The sequence below is a fragment of the Ranitomeya variabilis genome, chromosome 2, assembly GCF_051348905.1.
Source record: "Ranitomeya variabilis isolate aRanVar5 chromosome 2, aRanVar5.hap1, whole genome shotgun sequence".
Lineage (NCBI taxonomy): Eukaryota > Metazoa > Chordata > Amphibia > Anura > Dendrobatidae > Ranitomeya > Ranitomeya variabilis.
This window is the reverse complement of record NC_135233.1, coordinates 854,073,598-854,099,672: the sequence shown is the minus strand read 5'-3', so window position 1 is coordinate 854,099,672 and position 26,075 is coordinate 854,073,598. Positions and strand designations below refer to the sequence as shown.

At 46.4% G+C, this 26,075-nt stretch overlaps 1 protein-coding gene across 1 annotated transcript in view; it reads left to right on the top strand.

The window, feature by feature from the left end:
* The window catches only part of LOC143803981 (uncharacterized), a 521,136-nt gene that overhangs the window by 219,647 nt on the left and 275,414 nt on the right, over window positions 1-26,075 (top strand). Inside the window, exons 59-60 of the mRNA XM_077281733.1 lie at window positions 25,630-25,755; window positions 25,932-26,057. Coding sequence (XP_077137848.1) covers window positions 25,630-25,755; window positions 25,932-26,057 — 252 coding nt within the window. The remainder of the gene's footprint in view (window positions 1-25,629; window positions 25,756-25,931; window positions 26,058-26,075) is intronic.

The following is a 26,075-nucleotide window of genomic DNA, read 5'->3' as shown; positions in this document are numbered from 1 at the left end:
CTTTGCAGTCCAAGTTTATTTTGTCTGTAACTCTAATTTGTTCGTTATCTTCTATTGTTGCGGATGCGTATGTGGATTCTGGCGCCGCTTTGAGTCTTATGGATTGGTCCTTTGCCAGGCGCTGTGGGTTTGATCTAGAGCCTCTGGAAGTTCCTATACCTTTAAAGGGTATTGATTCTACACCATTGGCTAGTAATAAACCACAATACTGGACACAAGTGACTATGCGTATGACTCCAGACCATCAAGAGGTGATTCGCTTCCTTGTACTGTATAATCTACATGATGTGTTGGTGCTGGGATTGCCATGGTTGCAAACTCATAACCCAGTCCTTGACTGGAAAACAATGTCTGTACTAAGCTGGGGATGTCAGGGAAATCATGGGGACACATCTTTGGTCTCCATTGCTTCATCTATTCCCTCTGAAATTCCTGAGTTTTTGTCTGATTATCGTGAGGTTTTTGAGGAATCTACTCTTAATTCTCTTCCTCCTCACAGAGATTGCGATTGCGCCATAGATTTGATCCCTGGCAGTAAATTTCCTAAGGGTCGTCTATTCAATCTGTCTGTACCTGAACATGCTGCCATGCGAGAGTATATTAGGGAGTCCTTGGAAAAGGGACATATTCGTCCTTCTTCGTCTCCTCTTGGAGCGGGGTTCTTTTTCGTAGCTAAAAGCGATGGTTCTTTGAGACCTTGTATTGATTATAGACTCTTGAATAAGATCACAGTCAAGTATCAGTATCCTTTGCCATTGCTGACAGATTTATTTGCTCGCATTGAGGGGGCGAAGTGGTTCTCTAAGATTGATCTTCGCGGTGCGTATAATTTGGTGCGAATTAAGCAGGGGGATGAGTGGAAAACCGCATTTAATACGCCCGAGGGCCATTTTGAGTATTTGGTGATGCCTTTTGGTCTGTCAAATGCCCCTTCGGTCTTTCAGTCTTTTATGCACAATATTTTCCGTGAATATCTGGATAAATTTATGATTGTGTATTTGGACGATATCTTGATTTTTTCGGATGACTGGGAATCTCATGTTCAACAAGTTAGGAGGGTTTTTCTGGTTTTGCGGACCAATTCTCTGTTTGTTAAAGGTTCAAAGTGTGTTTTTGGGGTTCAGAAGATTTCTTTTTTGGGGTACATTTTTTCCCCCTCTTCTATTGAGATGGATCCTGTGAAGGTTCGGGCTATTTGTGACTGGATGCAACCGACTTCTCTTAAGGGCCTTCAGAAATTTTTGGGCTTTGCTAACTTTTATCGTCGATTCATAACTGGTTTTTCTAGCGTTGTCAGGCCTTTGACTGATTTGACTAAAAAGGGTGCTGATGTTGCAGATTGGTCTCCTGCTGCTGTGGAGGCCTTTCGGGAGCTTAAGCGCCGTTTTTCTTCTGCTCCGGTGTTGTGCCAGCCTGATGTTTCTCTTCCTTTTCAGGTGGAAGTTGATGCTTCCAAGATCGGAGCGGGGGCGGTTTTGTCACAGAAAAGTTCAGATTGTTCAGTGATGAGACCTTGTGCGTTCTTTTCTCGAAAATTTTCGCCCGCCGAGCGAAATTATGACGTCGGTAATCAGGAGCTTTTGGCGATGAAGTGGGCATTCGAGGAGTGGCGTCATTGGCTTGAGGGTGCTAAACATCAGGTGGTGGTCTTGACTGATCACAAAAATTTGATTTATCTTGAGTCGGCCAGACGTCTGAATCCTAGACAGGCGCGCTGGTCGTTGTTTTTCTCCCGGTTTAATTTTGTGGTTTCGTATCTGCCGGGTACTAAGAATGTGAAGGCGGATGCCCTTTCTAGGAGTTTTGAACCTGATTCCCCTGGTGATTCTAAACCTACGGGTATACTTAAGGATGGGGTGATATTGTCTGCTGTCTTCCCAGACCTGCGACGTGCTTTACAAGAGTTTCAGGCGGATCGGCCTGATCGTTGTCCGCCTGGTAGATTGTTTGTGCCGGATGAGTGGACCAATAGAGTCATCTCGGAGGTTCATTCTTCTGCGTTGGCAGGTCATCCGGGAATTTTTGGTACCAGAGATTTGGTGGCTAGGTCCTTCTGGTGGCCTTCCCTGTCTCGGGACGTGCGTACTTTTGTGCAGTCTTGCGATGTTTGTGCTCGGGCCAAGCCTTGTTGTTCTCGGGCTAGTGGGTTGTTGTTGCCCTTGCCTGTTCCTAAGAGGCCTTGGACACACATCTCTATGGATTTTATTTCTGATCTCCCTGTTTCTCAGAAGATGTCCGTCATTTGGGTGGTGTGTGACCGCTTTTCTAAGATGGTTCATTTGGTGCCCTTGCCCAAGCTGCCTTCCTCATCTGAGTTGGTGCCCCTGTTTTTTCAGAATGTGGTTCGGCTGCATGGTATTCCGGAGAATATCGTTTCCGACAGGGGATCCCAGTTTGTGTCCAGATTTTGGCGGGCGTTTTGTGCCAGGATGGGCATTGATTTGTCTTTTTCGTCTGCATTTCATCCCCAGACAAATGGCCAGACGGAACGTACTAATCAGACCTTGGAGACTTATTTGAGGTGTTTCGTGTCTGCTGATCAGGATGACTGGGTCTCCTTTTTGCCGTTGGCTGAGTTTGCCCTTAATAATCGGGCCAGTTCTGCCACTTTGGTCTCCCCTTTCTTTTGCAATTCAGGGTTCCATCCTCGTTTTTCATCTGGTCAGGTGGAGTCTTCGGATTGTCCTGGAGTGGATACCATGGTGGATAGGTTGCATTGTATTTGGGGGCAGGTGGTGGACAATTTGGAGTTGTCCCAGGAGAAGACTCAACGTTTTGCTAATCGCCATCGTCGTGTTGGTCCTCGTCTTCGTGTTGGGGACTTGGTGTGGTTGTCCTCCCGTTTTGTCCCTATGAGGGTCTCTTCTCCTAAGTTTAAGCCTCGGTTCATCGGTCCTTATAAGATTTTGGAAATTCTTAACCCTGTGTCTTTTTGTTTGGACCTCCCAGCATCCTTTGCTATCCATAATGTCTTCCATCGGTCATTATTGCGGAGGTATGAGGTACCACTTGTGCCTTCTGTTGAGCCTCCTGCTCCTGTGCTGGTTGAGGGTGAATTGGAGTACGTGGTGGAGAAAATCTTGGACTCCCGTGTTTCCAGACGGAGACTTCAATATCTGGTGAAATGGAAGGGCTACGGTCAAGAGGATAATTCTTGGGTTACAGCTTCTGATGTTCATGCTTCTGATTTGGTCCGTGCCTTTCATAGGGCTCATCCAGATCGCCCTGGTGGTTCTTGTGAGGGTTCGGTGCCCCCTCCTTAAGTCTGGGGTACTGTTGTGATTCGGTTCGTGGGCTCCCCCGGTGGTCTCTTGTGGTACTGGTGTCCTGCAAGCTTTGCCTTCTCAGTTCACCTGTTCCTATCAGGATGTGGGAGTATCCTATTTAACCTTGCTCCTCAGTCATTCTAATGCTGGCCATCAATGTATCCAGAGTGATTCTGTTGCATGTTCCTGCTCCCAGTTTTCTGCTCAGCTAAGTTGGACACTTTAGTCCTTAAGTCTATTTTTGTATGTTTTGTCCAGTTTGCACTTATGTGAATCTCTGCAGCTGGAAGCTCTTGTTGGGCTGAAATTACCACTCCAGTGGCATGAGTTGTCACATGAGTTAAGGTAATTTCAGGATGGTGTTTTGAAGGGTTTTGCAGCTGACCGCGAAGTCCTCTGTTGTATCTTTCTGCTATTTAGTTAGCGGGCCTCTCTGTGCTAAATCTGCTTTCATACTACGTGTGTCTTTTCATCTGCTCTCACCGTTATTATATGTGGGGGGCTGCTGTCTCCTGTGGGGACATTCTCTGGAGGCAAGCCAGGACTGTGTTTTCTTCTACCAGGGGTAGTTGGTTCTCCGGCTGGCGCGCGGCATCTAGAGACAACGCAGGAATGCCCCCTGGCTACTTCTAGTGTGGTGTGTAGGTTTGGCATCGCGGTCAGCTCTAGTTTCCATGACCCGAGAGCTTGTCCGTTTATTCTATGCTTCTGATGTTTCCTTGCCATTGGAAACCATAACAGCAGACACCGTTAGTAGGCTCTAACCACCAATTTTTAAAAACAAAGCACTTAATGAGAGCCAGAAGGTTGAAGCTCAGCTTTATTCAGTTGAGGAAAAACACCAGGGAGGGGCAGACACCGTTAGTAGGCCGTAACCAAAGTTGAAGGCCAAATGCAGTTTAATTTCTGATACTATAGGCCGAAAGCCAGAAGGTGGAAGCTCCGATTTAGACAGTGGAGGACAATTTGAATTAGGGACTGCAGACAGACTTAGTAGGCTGTCCCCTGTGGACCATGCATCCAACACATTAACCCATTGCGCCGTAATGGACACATAATCTTCCGTGGCCATGCCTACAGGTCCATGCGTCTGTTGTCAGGTGCACCTTTGTACTCACAGATTGCCAGAGTGCATGGACAATGCGGTCTTCTACATGCTGGTGGAGGGTTGGGATGGCTTTTCTCGCAAAAGAAGTGTCGACTGGTTAGCTTGTAGCGTGGTACAGCGTAGTCCATCATGGCCTTATTAATAGTAAATAAAATTTATAACTAGGCTCTATGAACTTTTAAATAGGTTCCAGGGGTACACGGGCAGCATTGGTGTGGTCAGTGGAGGAGTATTGCAAGTAGGGGCCGCAGACAGGCTCACAAAGGCCTAAAATAACAAACAGTAGGCAGTCATGGCAGTTTGAAATCGGTTACATGGATACACAGGCAGGCACTCCAGGCAGCATTGTGGTCAGTGGAGGAGTATTGCAAGTAGGGGCCGCAGACAGGCTCACAAAGGCCTAACATAACAAACAGTAGGCAGTCATGGCAGTTTGAAATCGGTTACATGGATACACAGGCAGGCACTCCAGGCAGCATTGTGGTCAGTGGAGGAGTATTACAAGTAGGGGCCGCAGACAGGCTCACAAAGGCCTAACATAACAAACAGTAGGCAGTCATGGCAGTTTGAAATCGGTTACATGGATACACAGGCAGGCACTCCAGGCAGCATTGTGGTCAGTGGAGGAGTATTGCAAGTAGGGGCCGCAGACAGGCTCACAAAGGCCTAACATAACAAACAGTAGGCAGTCATGGCAGTTTGAAATCGGTTACATGGATACACAGGCAGGCACTCCAGGCAGCATTGTGGTCAGTGGAGGAGTATTGCAAGTAGGGGCCGCAGACAGGCTCACAAAGGCCTAACATAACAAACAGTAGGCAGTCATGGCAGTTTGAAATCGGTTACATGGATACACAGGCAGGCACTCCAGGCAGCATTGTGGTCAGTGGAGGAGTATTGCAAGTAGGGGCCGCAGACAGGCTCACAAAGGCCTAACATAACAAACAGTAGGCAGTCATGGCAGTTTTACATCGGTTACATGGATACACAGGCAGTCACTCCAGGCAGCATTGTGGTCAGTGGAGGAGTATTGCAAGTAGGGGCCGCAGACAGGCTCACAAAGGCCTAACATAACAAACAGTAGGCAGTCATGGCAGTTTGAAATCGGTTACATGGATACACAGGCAGGCACTCCAGGCAGCATTGTGGTCAGTGGAGGAGTATTGCAAGTAGGGGCCGCAGACAGGCTCACAAAGGCCTAACATAACAAACAGTAGGCAGTCATGGCAGTTTTACATCGGTTACATGGATACACAGGCAGTCACTCCAGGCAGCATTGTGGTCAGTGGAGGAGTATTGCAAGTAGGGGCCGCAGACAGGCTCACAAAGGCCTAACATAACAAACAGTAGGCAGTCATGGCAGTTTGAAATCGGTTACATGGATACACAGGCAGGCACTCCAGGCAGCATTGTGGTCAGTGGAGGAGTATTGCAATTAGGGGCCGCAGACAGGCTCACAAAGGCCTAACATAACAAACAGTAGGCACTCATGGCAGTTTTACATCGGTTACATGGATACACAGGCAGGCACTCCAGGCAGCATTGTGGTCAGTGGAGGAGTATTGCAAGTAGGGGCCGCAGACAGGCTCACAAAAGGCCTAACATAACAAACAGTAGGCAGTCATGGCAGTTTGAAATCGGTTACATGGATACACAGGCAGGCACTCCAGGCAGCATTGTGGTCAGTGGAGGAGTATTGCAAGTAGGGGCCGCAGACAGGCTCACAAAGGCCTAACATAACAAACAGTAGGCAGTCATGGCAGTTTTATATCGGTTACATGGATACACAGGCAGGCAGCATTGTGGTCAGTGGAGGAGTAATGCAAGTATGGAAGGCAGACAGGCTATCAAAGGCCTAAAATAACCAACAATAGGCTCATGGCAGTTTTACATTGGTTACATGGATACACAGGCAGGCAGCATTGTGGTCAGTGGAGGAGTATTGCAAGGAGTGTCTGACACAGTTAGTACTCCAAAAAAATAAATAGATGTGAATGTCTCGCAAAACAACTATAAGCAAAAAAAGGGTGGCATGCTTAGGTACAGGGGTGGGCTCATCTGCAGAGTTTATGACAAAGTAATTTGGCAGTAAATTAGTATTTACTGGTGTCAATATAGGACACTGACCCAGACTACTTTAACTAGCATCATAGATGCAAACAAATTGGTATTGTTTGTCATTGCCAGGCATTGAATGATGTCAGTGCATAGACTAAACATTGGTGGAGCTGTGCGAGATAATTTTGCACGTGGTACAGCACAGTTTTAGCTGGGGGAGGGGGAACTCTCTTTTGGCCGGCGGTACCGCCCCAGGGCCCCTCATGTTACAACGGTGTGTCTGACGTTGGGTGCGCACCACCACCGCCAGAGACACATTGTACTATGAGGGACCCAGTGGCAATGCCGTCGACCAAAAGCGGGCACACCCGCCTCTTCAGACAATCAGCACTGTAACGGGTGCTTGCGCCAAATGACGAGACAACGGCCCCGTGGGGGGATTTTTCCCATTGGGGGAGGTGTAAACATGTCGTATGCTGGACAAACAGCTGCTGCAAATTAACAGATTGGAACACTCAGTAAGACCAGTCCACAAGCAAGACCTTTTTATAGGAAAGCTAGGTGTCAGCCGGGAAAGGTGGGGCAAAATAATTTGAAATCCAGGAGTGGTTCATTTTAATGAAGGTGAGATCATCCACATTTTGGGTAGCCAGACGAGTCCTTTTTTCGGTTAATATTGAACCAGCAGCACTGAATACTCTTTCTGATAGCACACTAGGTGCTGGGCAAGCAAGCTCCTGCAACGCATATTCTGCCAATTCAGGCCAGGTGTCTAATTTTGATGCCCAGTAATCAAATGGGAATGACGGTTGAGGGAGAACATCGATAAGGGAAGAAAAATAGTTAGTAACCATACTGGACAAATGTTGTCTCCTGTCACTTTGAATAGATGCTGCAGTACCTGTCCTGTCTGCGGTCATTGCGAAATCACTCCACAACCTGGTCAGAAAACCCCTCTGTCCAACGCCACTTCTGATCTGTGCACCCCTAACACCTCTGCCATGTAGCCCCCTGCAGCTTGTGTGAGAACCATCACCGGCGCTGTGTGCTGGGAATGCCTGAATCAAACGGTCTACAAGAGTAGCTTGTTTGGTTGCTAAGATTTGTTCGAGGTTCTCATGTGGCATAATATTTTGCAATTTGCCTTTATAGCGAGGGTCAAGGATGCAGGCCAACCAGTAATCGTCATCGCTCATCATTTTAGTAATGCGTGGGTCCTTTTTGAGGATACGTAAGGCATAATCCGCCATGTGGGCCAAAGTTCCTGTTGGCAAATCTGCGGTTGTGCTGGTTTGAGGGGCAGTTACAGGCAAATCTACGTCACTTGTCTCCCTTAAAAAAACAGAACCCGGCCTTGCAACGCCACTAATTTCTGTTGGCCCAGGAGAAGCTTCCTCATTAAAAAAAGTACTCATCCCCATCATCCTCCTCGTCCTCCTCCTCCTCTTCGCCCACTACCGCGTCCTCTACACGGCCCTGACCAGACAATGGCTGACTGTCATCAAGGCTTTCCTCTTCCTCGGATGCAGACGCCTGCTCCTTTATGTGCGTCAAACTTTGCATCAGCAGACGCATTAGGGGGATGCTCATGCTTATTATGGCGTTGTCTGCACTAACCAGCCGTGTGCATTCCTCAAAACACTGAAGGACTTGACACAGGTCTTGTAGCTTCAACCACTGCACACCTGACAACTCCATGTCTGCCATCCAACTGCCTGCCCGTGTATGTGTATCCTCCCACAAAAACATAACAGCACGCCTCTGTTCGCACAGTCTCTGAAGCATGTGCAGTGTGGAGTTCCACCTTGTTGAAATGTCGATGATTAGGCGATGCTGGGGAAGGTTCAAAGACCGCTGATAGTTCTGCATACGGCTGGAGTGTACGGGCGAACGGCGGATATGCGAGCAAAGTCTGCGCACTTTGAGGAGCAGGTCGGGTAACCCAGGATAACTTTTCAGGAAGCACTGCACCACCAGGTTTAAGGTGTGAGCCAGGCAAGGAATGTGTTTCAGTTGGGAAAGGGCTATGGCAGCCATGAAATTCCTTCCGTTATCACTCACTACCTTGCCTGCCTCAAGATGTACAGTGCCCAGCCATGACTGAGTTTCATTCTGCAAGAACTCGGACAGAACTTCCGCGGTGTGTCTGTTGTCACCCAAGCACTTCATTACCAATACAGCCTGCTGACGCTTGCCACTAGCTGTCCCATAATGGCACACCTGGTGTGCAACAGTGGCAGCTGCGGATGGAGTGGATGTGCGACTGGGGTGTGTGGACGAGCTCTCGCTTCTGCATGAGGAGGAGGAAGAGGAGGAGGGGGGGCGAACGCCTACAGCCAACTCTTTCCTTGACCGTGGACTAGGCAAAACTGTCCCAATATTGCTGTCCCCTGTGGACCCTGCATCCACCACATTCACCCAGTATGCCGTGATGGACACGTAACGTCCCTGGCCATGCCTACTGGTCCATGCATCTGTTGTCAGGTGCACCTTTGTAGTCACAGACTGCCTGAGTGCATGGACGATGCGGTCTTTAACATGCTGTTGGAGGGCTGGGATGGCTTTTCTAGAAAAGAAGTGCCGACTGGGTAGCTCGTAGCGTGGTACAGCGTAGTCCATCAGCGCTTTGAAAGCTTCGCTTTCAACTAACCGGTAGGGCATCATCTCTAATGAGATTAGTCTAGCAATGTGGGCGTTCAAACCCTGTGTACGCGGATGCGAGGATGAGTACTTCCTTTTCCTAACAAGAGTCTCATGTAGGGTGAGCTGGACTGGAGAGCTGGAGATCGTGGAACTAGCGGTGGTGCCGGTGGACATGGGTGACTGAGAGAGGGTTGGAGATGGTATTCTTGCCGGTGCCCTACATGCAGTGTTTCCTACTACTAACCTGGTGATTCCCTGACTGCTTTGGCCTGGCAACGAAAGCTGCACAGATACTGCAGGTGGTGTGGGAAATGATCGGCTTACAGGGAGGGAAGGGATGTAGCGTTGCTGACTAGCTTCATTGGCCGAGGGTGCTGCAACCTTTAGGGACGTTTGGTAGTTAGTCCAGGCTTGCAAATGCATGGTGGATAAATGTCTATGCATGCAACTTGTATTTAGACTTTTAAGATTCTGACCTCTGCTTAAGGTAGTTGAACATTTTTGACAGATGACTTTGCGCTGATCATTTGGATGTTGTTTAAAAAAATGCCAGACTGCACTCTTTCTACTATCGGATACCTTTTCAGGCATTGCAGACTGAGCTTCTTTAACCGGATGGCCATGCTGTCCTCCAACTGGTTTTGGTTTTGCCACGCGTTTTTGGCCAGATACGGGCCCGGTAGATGGAACCTGTTGTGATGTTGATGCCTGCTGCGGCTCCTCCTCCTCCGCTTCAGAACTACTGCCGCCTGCACCCTGTTCCCCCAATGGCTGCCAATCGGTGTCCACAACTGGGTCATCTATGACCTCCTCTTCTATGTCGTGGTGCGTCTGTGTCACCGTGTAAGCCGGTGGTATAGCGTCCGTGACGGGGCACCATAGTCTCCGCTGGGTTTGATTCTGCCTCAGTACACTGTCATGAATCCCCAATGGCTAGGGATAACACAGGACAAGCAAAGTATAACAAATATCGGACGAGCTCTAGGGTGATGGAACCTGGGCTGACCGCTGCCCTACGCCTGACAAACGCAACTAGAGATAGCCAGGGAGCGTGCCTACGTTGGTTCTAGACGCCACACACCAGCCTAAGAGCTAACTAGTACTGCAGAGAAAACAAGACCTCACTTGCCTCCAGAGGAATTAACCCCAAAGGTATAGTTGCCCCCCACATGTATTGACGGTGAAATGAGAGGAAGGCACACACATAGAGATGATGTATATAGCTTTAGCAAATAGAGGCCCGCTGAAAACTAGAAAGCAGAATGATACAAAAGGGGACTGAGCGGTCAGCAAAAAACCCTAATCAAAAAAACCATCCTGAGATTACAAGAACCCATGTGCCAACTCATGGCACATGGGGAGAACCTCAGTCCACTAGAGCAACCAGCTAGCATAGAGACATTCTAAGCAAGCTGGACAAAAAAACCAAACAACTGAAAATCAGCACTTAGCTTATCCTGAAAGATCTGGGAGCAGGTAGGCAGGAACCAAACAGAGCACATCTGAACACATTGATAGCCGGCAAGGGAAATGACAGAAAGGCCAGGTAAAATAGGAAACACCCAGCCTCTGATGGACAGGTGGAAACCAAAGGCCGCAACCCACCAAGGTCACCCAGTACCAACAGTAACCACCAGAGGGAGCCCACCAACAGAATCCACAACAGTACCCCCCCCTTGAGGAGGGGTCACCGAACCCTCACGAGAACCCCCAGGGCGATCAGGGTGAGCTCTATGGAAGGCGCGGACCAAATCAGTCGCGTGAACATCGGAGGCGACCACCCAGGAATTATCCTCCTGACCATAACCCTTCCACTTAACCAAATACTGGAGTTTGCGTCTGGAAACACGAGAATCCAAGATCTTTTCAACAACATACTCCAATTCTCCCTCCACCAGCACCGGAGCAGGAGGCTCGACCGAAGGAACAACGGGTACCTCATACCTCCTCAACAACGACCGATGGAACACATTATGAATAGCAAACGATGCTGGGAGATCCAAACGAAAAGATACAGGGTTAAGAATCTCCGAGATCCTATAAGGACCGATGAACCGAGGCTTGAACTTAGGAGAAGAGACCTTCATAGGGACAAAACGAGAAGACAACCACACCAAGTCCCCAACAAAAAGTCGGGGACCCATGCGGCGACGGCGATTAGCAAACTGCTGAGTCTTCTCCTGAGATAACTTCAAATTGTCCACCACCTGATTCCAAATCTGATGTAGCCTGTCCACCACCACGTCCACTCCAGGACAATCCGAAGATTCCCCCTGACCAGAGGAAAAACGAGGATGAAACCCCGAATTACAAAAAAAAGGAGAGACCAAGGTGGCAGAACTAGCCCGATTATTAAGAGCAAATTCGGCCAGTGGCAAAAAAGCAACCCAGTCATCCTGATCAGCAGAAACAAAACACCTCAAATAAGTTTCCAAGGTCTGATTAGTTCGCTCCGTCTGGCCATTCGTCTGAGGATGGAATGCAGACGAGAAAGACAAATCAATGCCCATCTTGGCACAAAACGTCCGCCAAAATCTAGACACAAACTGGGATCCCCTGTCAGAAACGATATTCTCCGGAATCCCATGCAAACGAACCACGTTCTGAAAAAACAAAGGAACCAACTCAGAGGAGGAGGGTAACTTAGGCAAGGGCACCAAATGAACCATCTTAGAAAAGCGGTCACACACAACCCAGATAACGGACATTTTCTGTGAAACCGGGAGATCAGAAATAAAATCCATGGAAATGTGCGTCCAAGGCCTCTTCGGGATGGGCAAAGATAACAACAACCCACTAGCCCGTGAACAGCAAGGCTTAGCTCGAGCACACACTTCACAAGACTGCACAAAGGTACGCACATCCCTAGACAAGGAAGGCCACCAAAAAGACCTGGCCACCAAATCTCTTGTACCAAATATTCCAGGATGACCAGCCAACACAGAAGAATGGACCTCGGAGATGACTCTACTGGTCCAATCATCCGGAACAAACAGTCTTTCTGGTGGACATCGATCCGGTTTATCCACCTGAAACTCCTGCAATGAGCGTCGCAAGTCTGGGGATACGGCGGACAATATTACCCCATCCCTAAGGATACCAGCAGGCCCAGTGTCTCCAGGAGAGTCAGGCACAAAACTCCTGGAAAGAGCATCTGCCTTCACATTCTTAAAACCTGGCAGGTATGAAACCACGAAATTGAAACGAGAAAAAAATAATGACCAACGAGCCTGTCTAGGATTCAAACGCCTGGCAGACTCAAGGTAAATGAGATTCTTGTGATCAGTCAAGACCACCACGCGATGTTTAGCACCCTCAAGCCAATGACGCCACTCCTCAAATGCCCACTTCATGGCCAAAAGCTCCCGATTACCCACATCATAATTGCGCTCGGCGGGCGAGAATTTTCTAGAGAAGAAAGCACATGGCTTCATCACCGAGCCATTAGAACTTCTCTGTGACAAAACCGCCCCCGCTCCAATCTCGGAAGCATCAACCTCCACCTGAAAAGGAAGTGAAACATCTGGTTGACACAACACAGGAGCAGAAGAAAACCGGCGCTTAAGTTCCCGAAAGGCTTCCACGGCCGCAGGAGACCAATCAGCAACATCAGCACCCTTTTTAGTCAAATCAGTCAAAGGTTTAACAATACTGGAAAAATTAGCAATGAACCGACGATAAAAATTAGCAAACCCCAAGAACTTCTGAAGGCTCTTAACAGATGTAGGTTGTGTCCAGTCACAAATAGCCTGAACCTTAACGGGATCCATCTCAATAGTAGAAGGAGAAAAAATGTACCCCAAAAAAGAAATCTTCTGGACTCCGAAGAGACACTTTGAGCCCTTCACAAACAGAGAATTGGCCCGCAAAACCTGAAACACCTTCCTGACCTGTAGAACATGAGACTCCCAGTCATCAGAAAACACCAAAATATCATCCAAATACACAATCATAAACTTATCCAGATATTCACGGAAAATATTGTGCATAAAGGACTGAAAGACTGACGGAGCATTGGAGAGTCCAAAAGGCATTACCAAATACTCAAAATGGCCCTCAGGCGTATTAAATGCGGTTTTCCACTCATCACCCTGTTTTATCCGCACCAGATTATACGCACCACGAAGATCTATTTTAGTGAACCACCTAGCCCCCTTAATGCGAGCAAACAAATCAGTAAATAATGGCACTGGATACTGGTATTTGACTGTAATCTTATTCAGAAGGCGATAATCTATACAAGGCCTCAGGGAACCATCTTTTTTTGCCACGAAAAAAAAACCTGCTCCCAGAGGGGACGAAGATGGACGAATATGTCCCTTTTCCAAGGACTCCTTAATATAATTCCGCATAGCAGTATGCTCTGGCAGTGACAGATTAAATAAACGACCCTTAGGGAACTTACTGCCAGGAATCAATTCTATAGCACAGTCACACTCTCTATGAGGAGGGAGCGAATTGAGCTTAGGCTCCTCAAAAACATCCTTATAATCTGACAAAAACGCAGGGATCTCCGAAGGAGTCGATGAAGCGATAGAAATCGGAGGTGCCTCATCATGAACCCCCTGACATCCCCAGCTTAGCACAGACATTGTTTTCCAGTCCAGGACAGGATTATGAGTTTGTAACCATGGCAGACCAAGCACTAGTACATCATGTAAATTATACAGTACAAGGAAGCGAATCACCTCCTGATGACTGGGAGTCATGCGCATGGTCACTTGTGTCCAATACTGCGGTTTATTCATAGCCAATGGTGTAGAATCAATTCCCTTCAGAGGAATAGGAACTTCCAGAGGCTCTAGACTAAAACCGCAGCGTTTAGCAAATGACCAATCCATAAGACTCAGGGCAGCGCCTGAATCCACATAGGCATCGACGGAAATGGAAGACAGTGAAAAAATCAGAGTCACAGACAAAATGAACTTAGACTGCAGAGTATCAATGGCAAAAGATTTATCAACCCTTTTTGTGCGTTTAGAGCATGCTGATATAACATGAGCTGAATCACCACAATAAAAACACAAACCATTTTTCCGCCTATAATTTTGCCGTTCACTTCTGGACTGAATTCTATCACATTGCATAGTCTCAGGTGCCTGTTCAGAAGACACCGCCAACTGGTGCACGGGTTTGCGCTCCCGTAAACGCCGATCAATCTGAATGGCCATAGCCATAGACTCATTCAGACCTGTAGGCGCAGGGAACCCCACCATAATATCCTTAATGGCCTCAGAAAGACCATTTCTGAAGTTTGCAGCCAGGGCGCACTCATTCCACTGAGTAAGCACCGACCATTTCCGAAATTTCTGACAATATATTTCCGCTTCATCATGCCCCTGAGAGAGGGCTAATAAAGCCTTTTCAGCCTGAATCTCTAGGTTAGGTTCCTCATAGAGCAATCCCAATGCCAGAAAAAACGCATCCACACTGAGCAACGCAGGATCCCCTGGTGCCAATGCAAATGCCCAATTCTGAGGGTCGCCCCGTAGGAACGATATAACAATCTTGACCTGTTGAACAGGGTCTCCAGAGGAGCGAGATTTCAAAGAGAGAAACAATTTACAATTGTTCCTGAAATTCAGGAAGGTAGATCTATCTCCAGAAAAAAACTCTGGAATAGGAATTCTAGGTTCAGACATGGGAGTGTGAACAACGAAATCCTGTATGTTTTGAACCTTTGCCGCGAGATTACTCAGGCTGGAAGCCAAACTCTGGACATTCATGATAAACAGCTAAGATCAGAGCCATTCAAGGGTTAAGAGGAGGTAAGAAGCAGCTAGACAGCAATTAAGGGCTAGGCAGCAAAACTCTGAAGGAAAAAAAAAAAAAAAAAAAATTTCCTTGAACACTTCTTTTCCTCCTGCTTCAGCCCAAACAATTAACACTTTGTGGCCGGCTATACTGTCATGAATCCCCAATGGCTAGGGATAACACAGGACAAGCAAAGTATAACAAATATCGGACGAGCTCTAGGGTGATGGAACCTGGGCTGACTGCTGCCCTACGCCTGACAAACGCAACTAGAGATAGCCAGGGAGCGTGCCTACGTTGGTTCTAGACGCCACACACCAGCCTAAGAGCTAACTAGTACTGCAGAGAAAACAAGACCTCACTTGCCTCCAGAGGAATTAACCCCAAAGGTATAGTTGCCCCCCACATGTATTGACGGTGAAATGAGAGGAAGGCACACACATAGAGATGATGTATATAGCTTTAGCAAATAGAGGCCCGCTGAAAACTAGAAAGCAGAATGATACAAAAGGGGACTGAGCGGTCAGCAAAAAACCCTAATCAAAAAAACCATCCTGAGATTACAAGAACCCATGTGCCAACTCATGGCACATGGGGAGAACCTCAGTCCACTAGAGCAACCAGCTAGCATAGAGACATTCTAAGCAAGCTGGACAAAAAAACCAAACAACTGAAAATCAGCACTTAGCTTATCCTGAAAGATCTGGGAGCAGGTAGGCAGGAACCAAACAGAGCACATCTGAACACATTGATAGCCGGCAAGGGAAATGACAGAAAGGCCAGGTAAAATAGGAAACACCCAGCCTCTGATGGACAGGTGGAAACCAAAGGCCGCAACCCACCAAGGTCACCCAGTACCAGCAGTAACCACCAGAGGGAGCCCACCAACAGAATCCACAACAGTACACTGCGAGGGCAATGTTCTGGTCTGAGTCAAAGGAACAGCATAGTAATCTGGCTGTGGCTGTGCATCTGTGCACTCCATGTCCGATTCAACTTCTAATGGACATGGCCTGTTAACTGTTTCACTGTCTAACCCAGGAACGGTATGTGTAAAGAGCTCCATGGAGTAACCCGTTGTGTCTCCTGACGCATCCTTCTCTCTTGTTCTGGGTGAAGAAGACAAGGAAGCGACTTGTCCCTGACCGGGAGCATCCACTGACGATGCACTGCTCTGACATTTGGCACTTTCCGAGGAGGAGGCGAAAGAGCTAGAGGCAGAGTCAGCAATGAAAGCCAATACTTGTTCCTGCTGCTCCGGCTTCAAAAGTGGTTTTCCTACTCCCAGAAAAGAGAGCGTTCGAGGCCTTGTGTAGCCAGACAAGGAACCTGGCTCAACAACTCGAGACTTAGGTGTTGTACTGCTTTTACCACGACCACCTGATGCTCCACCACCACTACCATCATTACCAGCTGACAATGACCGCCCACGGCCACGACCTCTTCCACTAGACTTCCTCATTGCTTGCAAAACGTAACCAAAGTAACACTATTTGTTACTGTAAAACAACTTATAAGGTGAACTCAAACTTATGTAGGATTTATATATACCTTTATAGGTGCCTGACACTGAAAGGAAAATCAGGCCCAATGTTACACACTAGGTTTTCTGTGGCCCAATAATTTGAGACAGATGGCACATACAGGCCCAGCACTCAAGCAGAAATGCCATTCTTAATCCCCCACTATTTTGTTTTTTTTTCTGTGAGAATTTACCCCCCCCCAAAAAAAAAAAGGACAAGTATTACACAGTGTTTTCGGTGCCACACAATGAGAGAGAGATGCCACACACAGCAATGGCACGGAGTCAGACTTGACAATATTTATCTCCCACTAATTTTTTTTTTGGAAAAGGGAGAATTTAGAAAAAAAAAAAAAAAAAGGACAAGTATTACACAGTGTTTTCGGTGCCACGCAATGAGAGATGCCACACACAGCAATGGCACGGAGGCAGACTTGACAATATTTATCTCCCACTAATTTTTTTTTTGGAAAAGGGAGAATTTAGAAAAAAAAAAAAAAAAAGGACAAGTATTACACAGTGTTTTCAGTGCAACACAATGAGAGAGAGATGCCACACACAGCAATGGCACGGAGTCAGACTTGACAATATTTATCTCCCACTAATTTTTTTTTTGTAAAAGAGAGAATTTAGAAAAAAAAAAAAAAAAGGACAAGTATTACACAGTGTTTTCGGTGCCACACAATGAGAGAGAGATGCCACACACAGCAATGGCACGGAGGCAGACTTGACAATATTTATCTCCCACTAATTTTTTTTTTGGAAAAGGGAGAATTTAGAAAAAAAAAAAAAAAAAGGACAAGTATTACACAGTGTTTTCAGTGGCACACAATGAGAGAGAGATGCCACACACAGCAATGGCACGGAGGCAGACTTGACAATATTTATCTCCCACTAATTTTTTTTTTGGAAAAGGGAGAATTTAGAAAAAAAAAAAAAAAGGACAAGTATTACACAGTGTTTTCGGTGCCACACAATGAGAGAGAGATGCCACACACAGCAATGGCACGGAGGCAGACTTGACAATATTTATCTCCCACTAATTTTTTTTTTGGAAAAGGGAGAATTTAGAAAAAAAAAAAAAAAGGACAAGTATTACACAGTGTTTTCGGTGCCACACAATGAGAGAGAGATGCCACACACAGCAATGGCACGGAGGCAGACTTGCCAATATTTATCTCCCTGCAGTTATCTCAGAAAAGTATGGCAGGCAGCTGTAAAAGGACTGCTGCACACAAAAGTGTGGACAAACACACAAGATAGCTGTGCAGAAAGGAAGGAAAAACAGGATTTGTGCTTTGAAAAAAGCAGTTGGTTTACACAGCGGCGTACACACAAAGCAACGCAGCTATCAGGGAGCCTTCTAGGGCAGCCCAATGAGCTACAGCGCTGAGAAAAAAAAAATGTAGCTTCCACTGTCCTGCAAACAAAAGGGGGTGTTGGACAGTGGAAATCGCTACAGCACAAGTGGTTTGTGGCTTTATGTACCCTGCCTATCACTATCCCTGCTTCCGAAGAAGCTGCAGCAACCTCTCCCTATGCTCAGATCAGCAGCAGTAAGATGGCGGTCGGCGGGAACGCCCCTTTATAGCCCCTGTGACGCCGCAGAAAGCAAGCCAATCACTGCAATGCCCTTCTCTAAGATGGTGGGGACTGAGATCTATGTCATCACGCTGCCCACACTCTACGTCCACCTTCATTGGCTGAGAAATGGCGCTTTTAGCGTCATTGAAACGCGACTTTTGCGCGAAAGTCGCGTACTGCATGGCAGACCCCACACAGGGATCGGCTCGGTTTCATGAGACGCCGACTTTGCCAAAAGTCGGCGACTTATGAAAATGAACGATCCGTTTCGCTCAACCCTAGTTACTACATGTGGTTGAGCTTTCCCTGATGTATATAACAAAAAATAAATAAAAAATTGGGCCCCCCCGTGCCCGTGTACATAGCTGTGATCCGATAGCCGCTATTGCGCAGGTGCTGGCGGCTCCATCTTGCTAGAGAAGAAAAAAATGTCCTCCTCCAAGATGGCGCCATCCACGCCTGTGCAGTAGCAGCTCTCGACGATCGCTGAAAACTGTTACTGTGCAGGCGCGGACAGTGGCATTTTGGAGGAGGAAATTTTAATCAGTATAATAGCGCCAACCTAACACTGTCTGTAGGTTACTGTGCACAATCCTGCTGACAGGTTCAATTTAATTTATAAATAAATAAAAATAGTGGGCACAATGTGTAAAATAAATTACCAAATAATGAAAATTAATAAACACAAAGCATGTAAATATAAATACTGTTACAAGCAGGCTCTTGTTGAAAAAAAAAAAGTCCAATACAAAAGAATGATTGTCATAGAAAGGGGAACATGTCTTTGAAATACATTTTTTTGCGGTCATAAAAAAATTAAAAATGTGAAAAACACACACGTATTTCCCATATTTTGCCACCAGTATTGCCCGATATTACACAATAAAAGAGATTATGACAGTGCCATAAAAATTAAGCCCCAAGCATCACGAAAAAAGGATGAAAAAATTATTAAAATATCGACATAAAGCCTAACAGTTCTTTAAACTGCATGTGTGTAAAAAAATGTGCCTGTCAGGAACGTGGGTAAATGGCCCATGTTATGGTTCTGGTGGTAAGAACACATGAACTGACCTGATAGGTAAACCCAAAAAATAGGACAAGCTCTGGGAATGTGGGAACTTTACTGACCGCAATCCTGATCCTATCAACACACACTATAGGCAGCCGTGGAGCGTTCCTAACTCGGCCTAGACGCCTCTGCACAGCCTGAGAAACTGGCTACCCCTAGAGAGAAACAAAGCCTCACTTGCCTCAGAGAAATTTTCCCCAAAGTGAGAGCAGCCCCCACAAATAATGACGGTGAGTTAAGAGGAAAACACAAACATAGAAATGAAAATAGGTTTTAGCAAATGAGGCCTGCTAATAACTAAATAGTCAGAGGATAGCAAGGAATCTGTGCGGTCAGTATAAAATACTACAAAAATTATCCACGCAGAGAATACAAAAAGACCCCCACACCGACTCACGATGTGAGGGGCGCAACTCCGCACCCCAGAGCTTCCAGCTAGCAATCAAATAGCATATAAGCAAGCTGGACTGAACTCATCATATACTGAGAAACATTTTCAAATAGCAATGAGCAAAAGTAGACTAGCATGAACTTAGCTTCTCCACGAGGAGACAGGTCACAAGGGAAGTCCCAGAGAGATCTGAACCAGTACTGAATACAACGACAGCAGGCAACAAGTAAAGGTCCAGGTGGAGTTAAATAGGCAGCAAGCCAAGCAGAAAACGAGGCAGCTGGAGTCCAGCTACAGACCAGCCGTAACACTCAAAGCCACCATAGGGAGCCCAAGAACAGAACTCACAAAGTACCACTCATGACCACAGGAGGGAGCCCGAGAACGGAATTCACAACAGTACCCCCCCTTGAGGAGGGGTCACCGAACCCTCACCAGAGCCCCCAGGCCGATCAGGACGAGCCAAATGAAAGGCACGAACCAAATCGGCAGCATGGACATCAGAGGCAACAACCCAGGAATTATCCTCCTGACCATAGCCCTTCCATTTAACCAAGTACTGAAGCTTCTGTCTCGAAATACGAGAATCCAAGATCTTCTCCACCACATACTCCAATTCTCCCTCGACCAACACCGGAGCAGGAGGATCAACAGAAGGAACCACAGGCACCACATACCTCTGCAACAATGACCTATGGAACACATTATGAATGGCAAAAGATGCTGGGAGGTCCAAACGAAATGACACAGGATTGAGGATTTCTGAAATCTTATAAGGACCGATGAAATGAGGTTTAAACTTAGGGGAGGAAACCTTCATAGGAACGTAACGAGATGACAACCATACCAAATCCCCCACACGAAGTCGGGGACCCACGCAGCGACGGCGATTAGCAAAGCGCTGAGCCTTCTCCTGTGACAACGTCAAATTGTCCACTACGTGGTTCCAAATCTGCTGCAACCTATCCACCAGAAAATCCACCCCAGGACAGTCAGAAGGCTCAACCTGACCTGAGGAAAAACGAGGATGAAAACCAGAATTACAAAAAAAAGGCGAAACCAAAGTAGCAGAACTAGCCCGATTATTGAGGGCGAACTCAGCCAATGGCAAAAAAGTCACCCAATCATCCTGATCAGCAGAAACAAAACATCTCAGATAAGCTTCCAAGGTCTGATTAGTTCGTTCAGTTTGGCCATTTGTCTGAGGATGGAAGGCCAAATAAAAAGACAAATCAATGCCCATCTTAGCACAAAAGGACCGCCAAAATCTGGACACAAACTGGGATCCTCTGTCAGACACAATGTTCTCCGGAATACCATGCAAACGAACCACATTCTGAAAAAACAGCGGAACCAAATCAGAGGAGGAGGGCAACTTAGGCAAGGGCACCAAATAGACCATTTTAGAAAAACGATCACAAACCACCCAGATGACAGACATCCTCTGAGAGACTGGAAGATCCGAAATAAAATCCATGGAAATATGCGTCCAAGGCCTCTTCGGGACAGGCAAAGGCAAAAGCAATCCACTGGCACGAGAACAGCAAGGCTTGGCCCGAGCACAAATCCCACAGGACTGCACAAAGGAACGCACATCCCGTGACAAGGAAGGCCACCAAAAGGATCTGGCCACCAGATCCCTGGTACCAAAAATCCCAGGATGACCCGCCAACACCGAAGAATGAACCTCGGAAATAACTCTACTGGTCCATCTATCCGGGACAAACAGTCTCTCCGGTGGACAACGGTCAGGTCTATCGGCCTGAAATTCCTGCAGCACCCGCCGCAAATCAGGGGAGATGGCAGACAAAATCACCCCCTCTTTGAGGATACCAGCCGGCTCAGAAACTCCCGGAGAGTCAGGCACAAAACTCCTAGAAAGGGCATCAGCCTTCACATTCTTTGAGCCCGGAAGGTACGAAACCATGAAATCAAAACGGGAGAAAAACAGCGACCAACGAGCTTGTCTAGGATTTAACCACTTAGCAGACTCGAGATAAATCAAATTCTTGTGATCCGTCAAGACCACCACGCGATGCTTGGCTCCCTCAAGCCAATGTCGCCACTCTTCGAATGCCCACTTCATTGCCAACAACTCCCGATTACCAACATCATAATTCCGCTCGGCAGGCGAAAACTTTCTAGAAAAGAAAGCACATGGTCTCATCACCGAGCCATCAGAGCTTCTCTGTGACAAGACAGCCCCTGCTCCAATCTCAGAAGCATCAACCTTGACCTGAAAGGGAAGAGAGACATCAGGCTGACGCAAGACAGGAGCTGAAGAAAACCGACGTTTCAGCTCCTGAAAGGCCTCAACGGCCGCAGAAGACCAATTCGTCACATCAGCACCCTTTCTAGTCAAATCCGTCAAAGGTTTAACCACACTAGAAAAATTAGTGATGAAGCGACGGTATAAATTAGCAAAGCCCAAGAACTTCTGAAGACTCTTCACCGATGTAGGTTGAGTCCAGTCATAGATGGCCTGGACTTTAACTGGATCCATCTCGATAGTAGAAGGGGAAAAAATGAAGCCCAAAAAGGAAACCTTCTGGACTCCAAAGAGACATTTAGAGCCCTTCACAAACAAGGCATTGGCACGCAGGACCTGAAACACCATCCTGACCTGCTTCACATGAGACTCCCAATCATCAGAAAAGACCAAAATATCATCCAGGTACACAATCATAAATCTATCCAGATACTCTCGGAAGATGTCGTGCATGAAGGACTGAAACACGGAAGGGGCATTAGAAAGCCCAAAAAGCATCACCAAGTACTCAAAATGACCTTCGGGCATATTAAATGCTGTTTTCCATTCATCGCCCTGCTTTATACGCACAAGATTATAAGCTCCTCAAAGATCTATCTTGGTGAACCAACTAGCCCCCCTAATCCGAGCAAACAGATCGGACAGCAGAGGCAAAGGGTACTGAAATTTGACCGTGATTTTATTTAGAAGGCGATAATCTATACAGGGTCTCAGAGAACCATCCTTCTTGGCCACAAAAAAGAACCCTGCACCCAAAGGTGACGAGGACGGACGAATATGCCCTTTCTCCAAAGACTCCTTTATATAAGTCCGCATAGCGGTATGTTCTGGTACAGATAAATTAAAAAGTCGACCCTTAGGGAACTTACTACCAGGAATCAAATTTATAGCACAATCACAATCCCTATGAGAAGGTAGGGCGCTGGATTTGGGCTCATCAAATACATCCTGGTAATCCGACAAAAATTCAGGGACTTCAGAAGGAGTAGAAGAAGCAATTGATACCAAAGGAACATCGCCATGTACCCCTTGACAACCCCAACTTGACACAGACATTGCTTTCCAATCCAGGACTGGATTATGAACCTGCAGCCATGGCAGACCCAACACGACAACATCATGCAAATTATGTAACACCAAAAAGCGCATAACCTCCTGATGTGCGGGAGTCATGCACATAGTCACTTGAGTCCAGTACTGAGGCTTATTCTTGGCCAATGGCGTAGCATCAATTCCCTTTAGTGGAATAGAGAATTGCAATGGCTCCAAGATAAAACCACAGCGCCTGGCAAATGACAAATCCATCAAATTCAGGGCAGCGCCTGAATCCACAAAAGCCATAACAGAGTAGGATGACAGAGAGCAAATCAAAGTAACAGACAAAATGAATTTAGGCTGTACAGTACCAATGGTGACAGACTTAGCGAACCTTTTTGTGTGCTTAGAACAGTCAGAGATAACATGAGTGGAGTCACCACAGTAAAAGCACAACCCATTCTGACGTCTGTGATTTTGCCGTTCAATTCTGGTCAGAATCCTGTCACATTGCATAGACTCAGGCTTCTGTTCAGAAAACACCGCCAGATGGTGCACAGGTTTGCGCTCCCGCAAACGCCGATCAATCTGAATGGCCAAAGACATTGACTCATTCAGACCCGCAGGCGTGGGGAACCCCACCATAACATCCTTAAGGGCTTCAGAAAGACCCTTTCTGAAAATCGCTGCCAGGGCACACTCATTCCACTGAGTGAGCACAGACCACTTCCTAAACTTCTGACAGTAAACCTCTGCTTCATCCTGACCCTGAGAGAGAGCCAGCAAAATCTTTTCTGCCTGGTCCACTAGATCAGGTTCCTCATAAAGCAATCCAAGCACCAGAAAAAACGCATCCACATTTAGCAATGCAGGATCTCCTGGCGCCAGGGAGAATGCCCAATCTTGAGGGTCACCACATAACAAAGAAATAATAATTTTAATTTGCTGAGCAGGGTCACCAGAGGAACGAGGTCTCAGAGAAAGAAACAATTTAATAATTTGCAATTATTTTTGAAATTCAAAAACCTAGACCTATCTCCAGAGAACAGCTCAGGAATTGGTATTTTAGGTTCTGACATAGGACTGTGAATTACATAATCCTGAATGCTTTGTATCCTTGTAGCGAGCTGATCCACACAAGAGGACAGACCTTGAATGTCCATATCTGCAGCTGAGTCCTGAACCACCCAGAGATTAAGGGGAGGAGAGAGGCTAAACACACTGCAGAGGAAAAAAAAACCTCAGAGCTTCTCTTATCCCTCTTTTGCGATGCATTAACACTTTACTGGCCTGCTGTACTGTTATGGTTCTGGTGGTAAGAACACATGAACTGACCTGATAGGTAAACCCAAAAAATAGGACAAGCTCTGGGAATGTGGGAACTTTACTGACCGCAATCCTGATCCTATCAACACACACTATAGGCAGCCGTGGAGCGTTCCTAACTCGGCCTAGACGCCTCTGCACAGCCTGAGAAACTGGCTACCCCTAGAGAGAAACAAAGCCTCACTTGCCTCAGAGAAATTTTCCCCAAAGTGAGAGCAGCCCCCACAAATAATGATGGTGAGTTAAGAGGAAAACACAAACATAGAAATGAAAATAGGTTTTAGCAAATGAGGCCCACTAATAACTAAATAGTCAGAGGATAGCAAGGAATCTGTGCGGTCAGTATAAAATACTACAAAAATTATCCACGCAGAGAATACAAAAAGACCCCCACACCGACTCACGATGTGAGGGGCGCAACTCTGCACCCCAGAGCTTCCAGCTAGCAATCAAATAGCATATAAGCAAGCTGGACTGAACTCATCATATACTGAGAAACATTTTCAAATAGCAATGAGCAAAAGTAGACTAGCATGAACTTAGCTTCTCCACGAGGAGACAGGTCACAAGGGAAGTCCCAGAGAGATCTGAACCAGTACTGAATACAACGACAGCAGGCAACAAGTAAAGGTCCAGGTGGAGTTAAATAGGCAGCAAGCCTAGCAGAAAACGAGGCAGCTGGAGTCCAGCTACAGACCAGCCGTAACACTCAAAGCCACCAGAGGGAGCCCAAGAACAGAACTCACAAAGTACCACTCATGACCACAGGAGGGAGCCCGAGAACGGAATTCACAACAAGCCCAGTCTTGAACTTGTAAAACACAATAAATCAGTACAAAAATGGTTACGCAGTCTACATAATCTTTAAGGTTGTACTCACACAGGGCACTTTGGCGCTTTGCAGCTGAATAAGTCTTGCATTTTCTTGCAGAGTAAAGCATCCTTAAAAGGGCAACCCCTTTTCCCCTTAGAAAAGAATAACACCAATACTCACCTATGGTACAGATGACGTTCCAGCGGTGTTGGCGTTGTCTCTCCTGAGGCTTATGTGACATTGTTAGATCACGCGATCCCTGCAGCCAATCACTGGACTCTTCACTTTCTCCTCCTTTGAACTAATCAGACATCTGGCGGAAATGAGAGAGCAGCCACAGCTCTCACTTCCTTCAAATCTCAATTATGTCCAAAGGATTGGATAGTGAAGTGGCCACTGATTTGCCACAGGGATAGTGTGGCCCTGGAAAGCCAGTGCTGACACCGCTGGAACGGCACCTGCATCAGAGGTGGGTGTGCATGTTATTATTTTTTAAGGGGGACACATAGTGATTGAGAAGGTGCTGTCTGAGTAGTGAACAACCCCCTTAATAGAACCGATTGATTGAACTCCTGAATCGAAAATTCAGCAAAAATTTTACTTATGTGAATATATCTGAAAACAGTAAAACGCATAATCTGTAGAGAATGTGTTGTACTGTTGTGAAAGAAAAAGTCATAAACATTTCTAATATTACTTTTTGTCTTGTTTTTATCATCCTGTTTTCATCAAATCAGTAAATCGTGATATAATATTCACTGCAATATCTCCATTTGCTTTATTTTAGATATTGATGAGTGCTCTAATTCTGCATTGAATAATTGTTCAGAAAAAGCCAATTGCTCTAATGTGGCCGGATCGTTTTATTGCCAATGCTTGGAAAACTACATGGGAGATGGTGTTAACTGTACAGGTAAGCGACTTACAGGTTATATTTATTTATGACGATAAAAATGTCGCTCATTTTATTCCAGTTTACATTTCAAATAAAAACAGATTCCGTATTAGTAAAGAAAGTAAAAAGGAATGTGTTTTGCAGAAATAGTATTATGTCATATGTAATTACATAATATATATGTTTTGTTATAGTTGTTGATGAGTGCAAGCTAAATACAACATATTGTGAACACAATTGCCTCAGTTTCACCGGTGGACACATTTGCACTTGCAATGAAGGCTACAAAATGAATGAAGAGAACAGCTCCAAGTGTGATGGTACAGAGTACTTTCTTA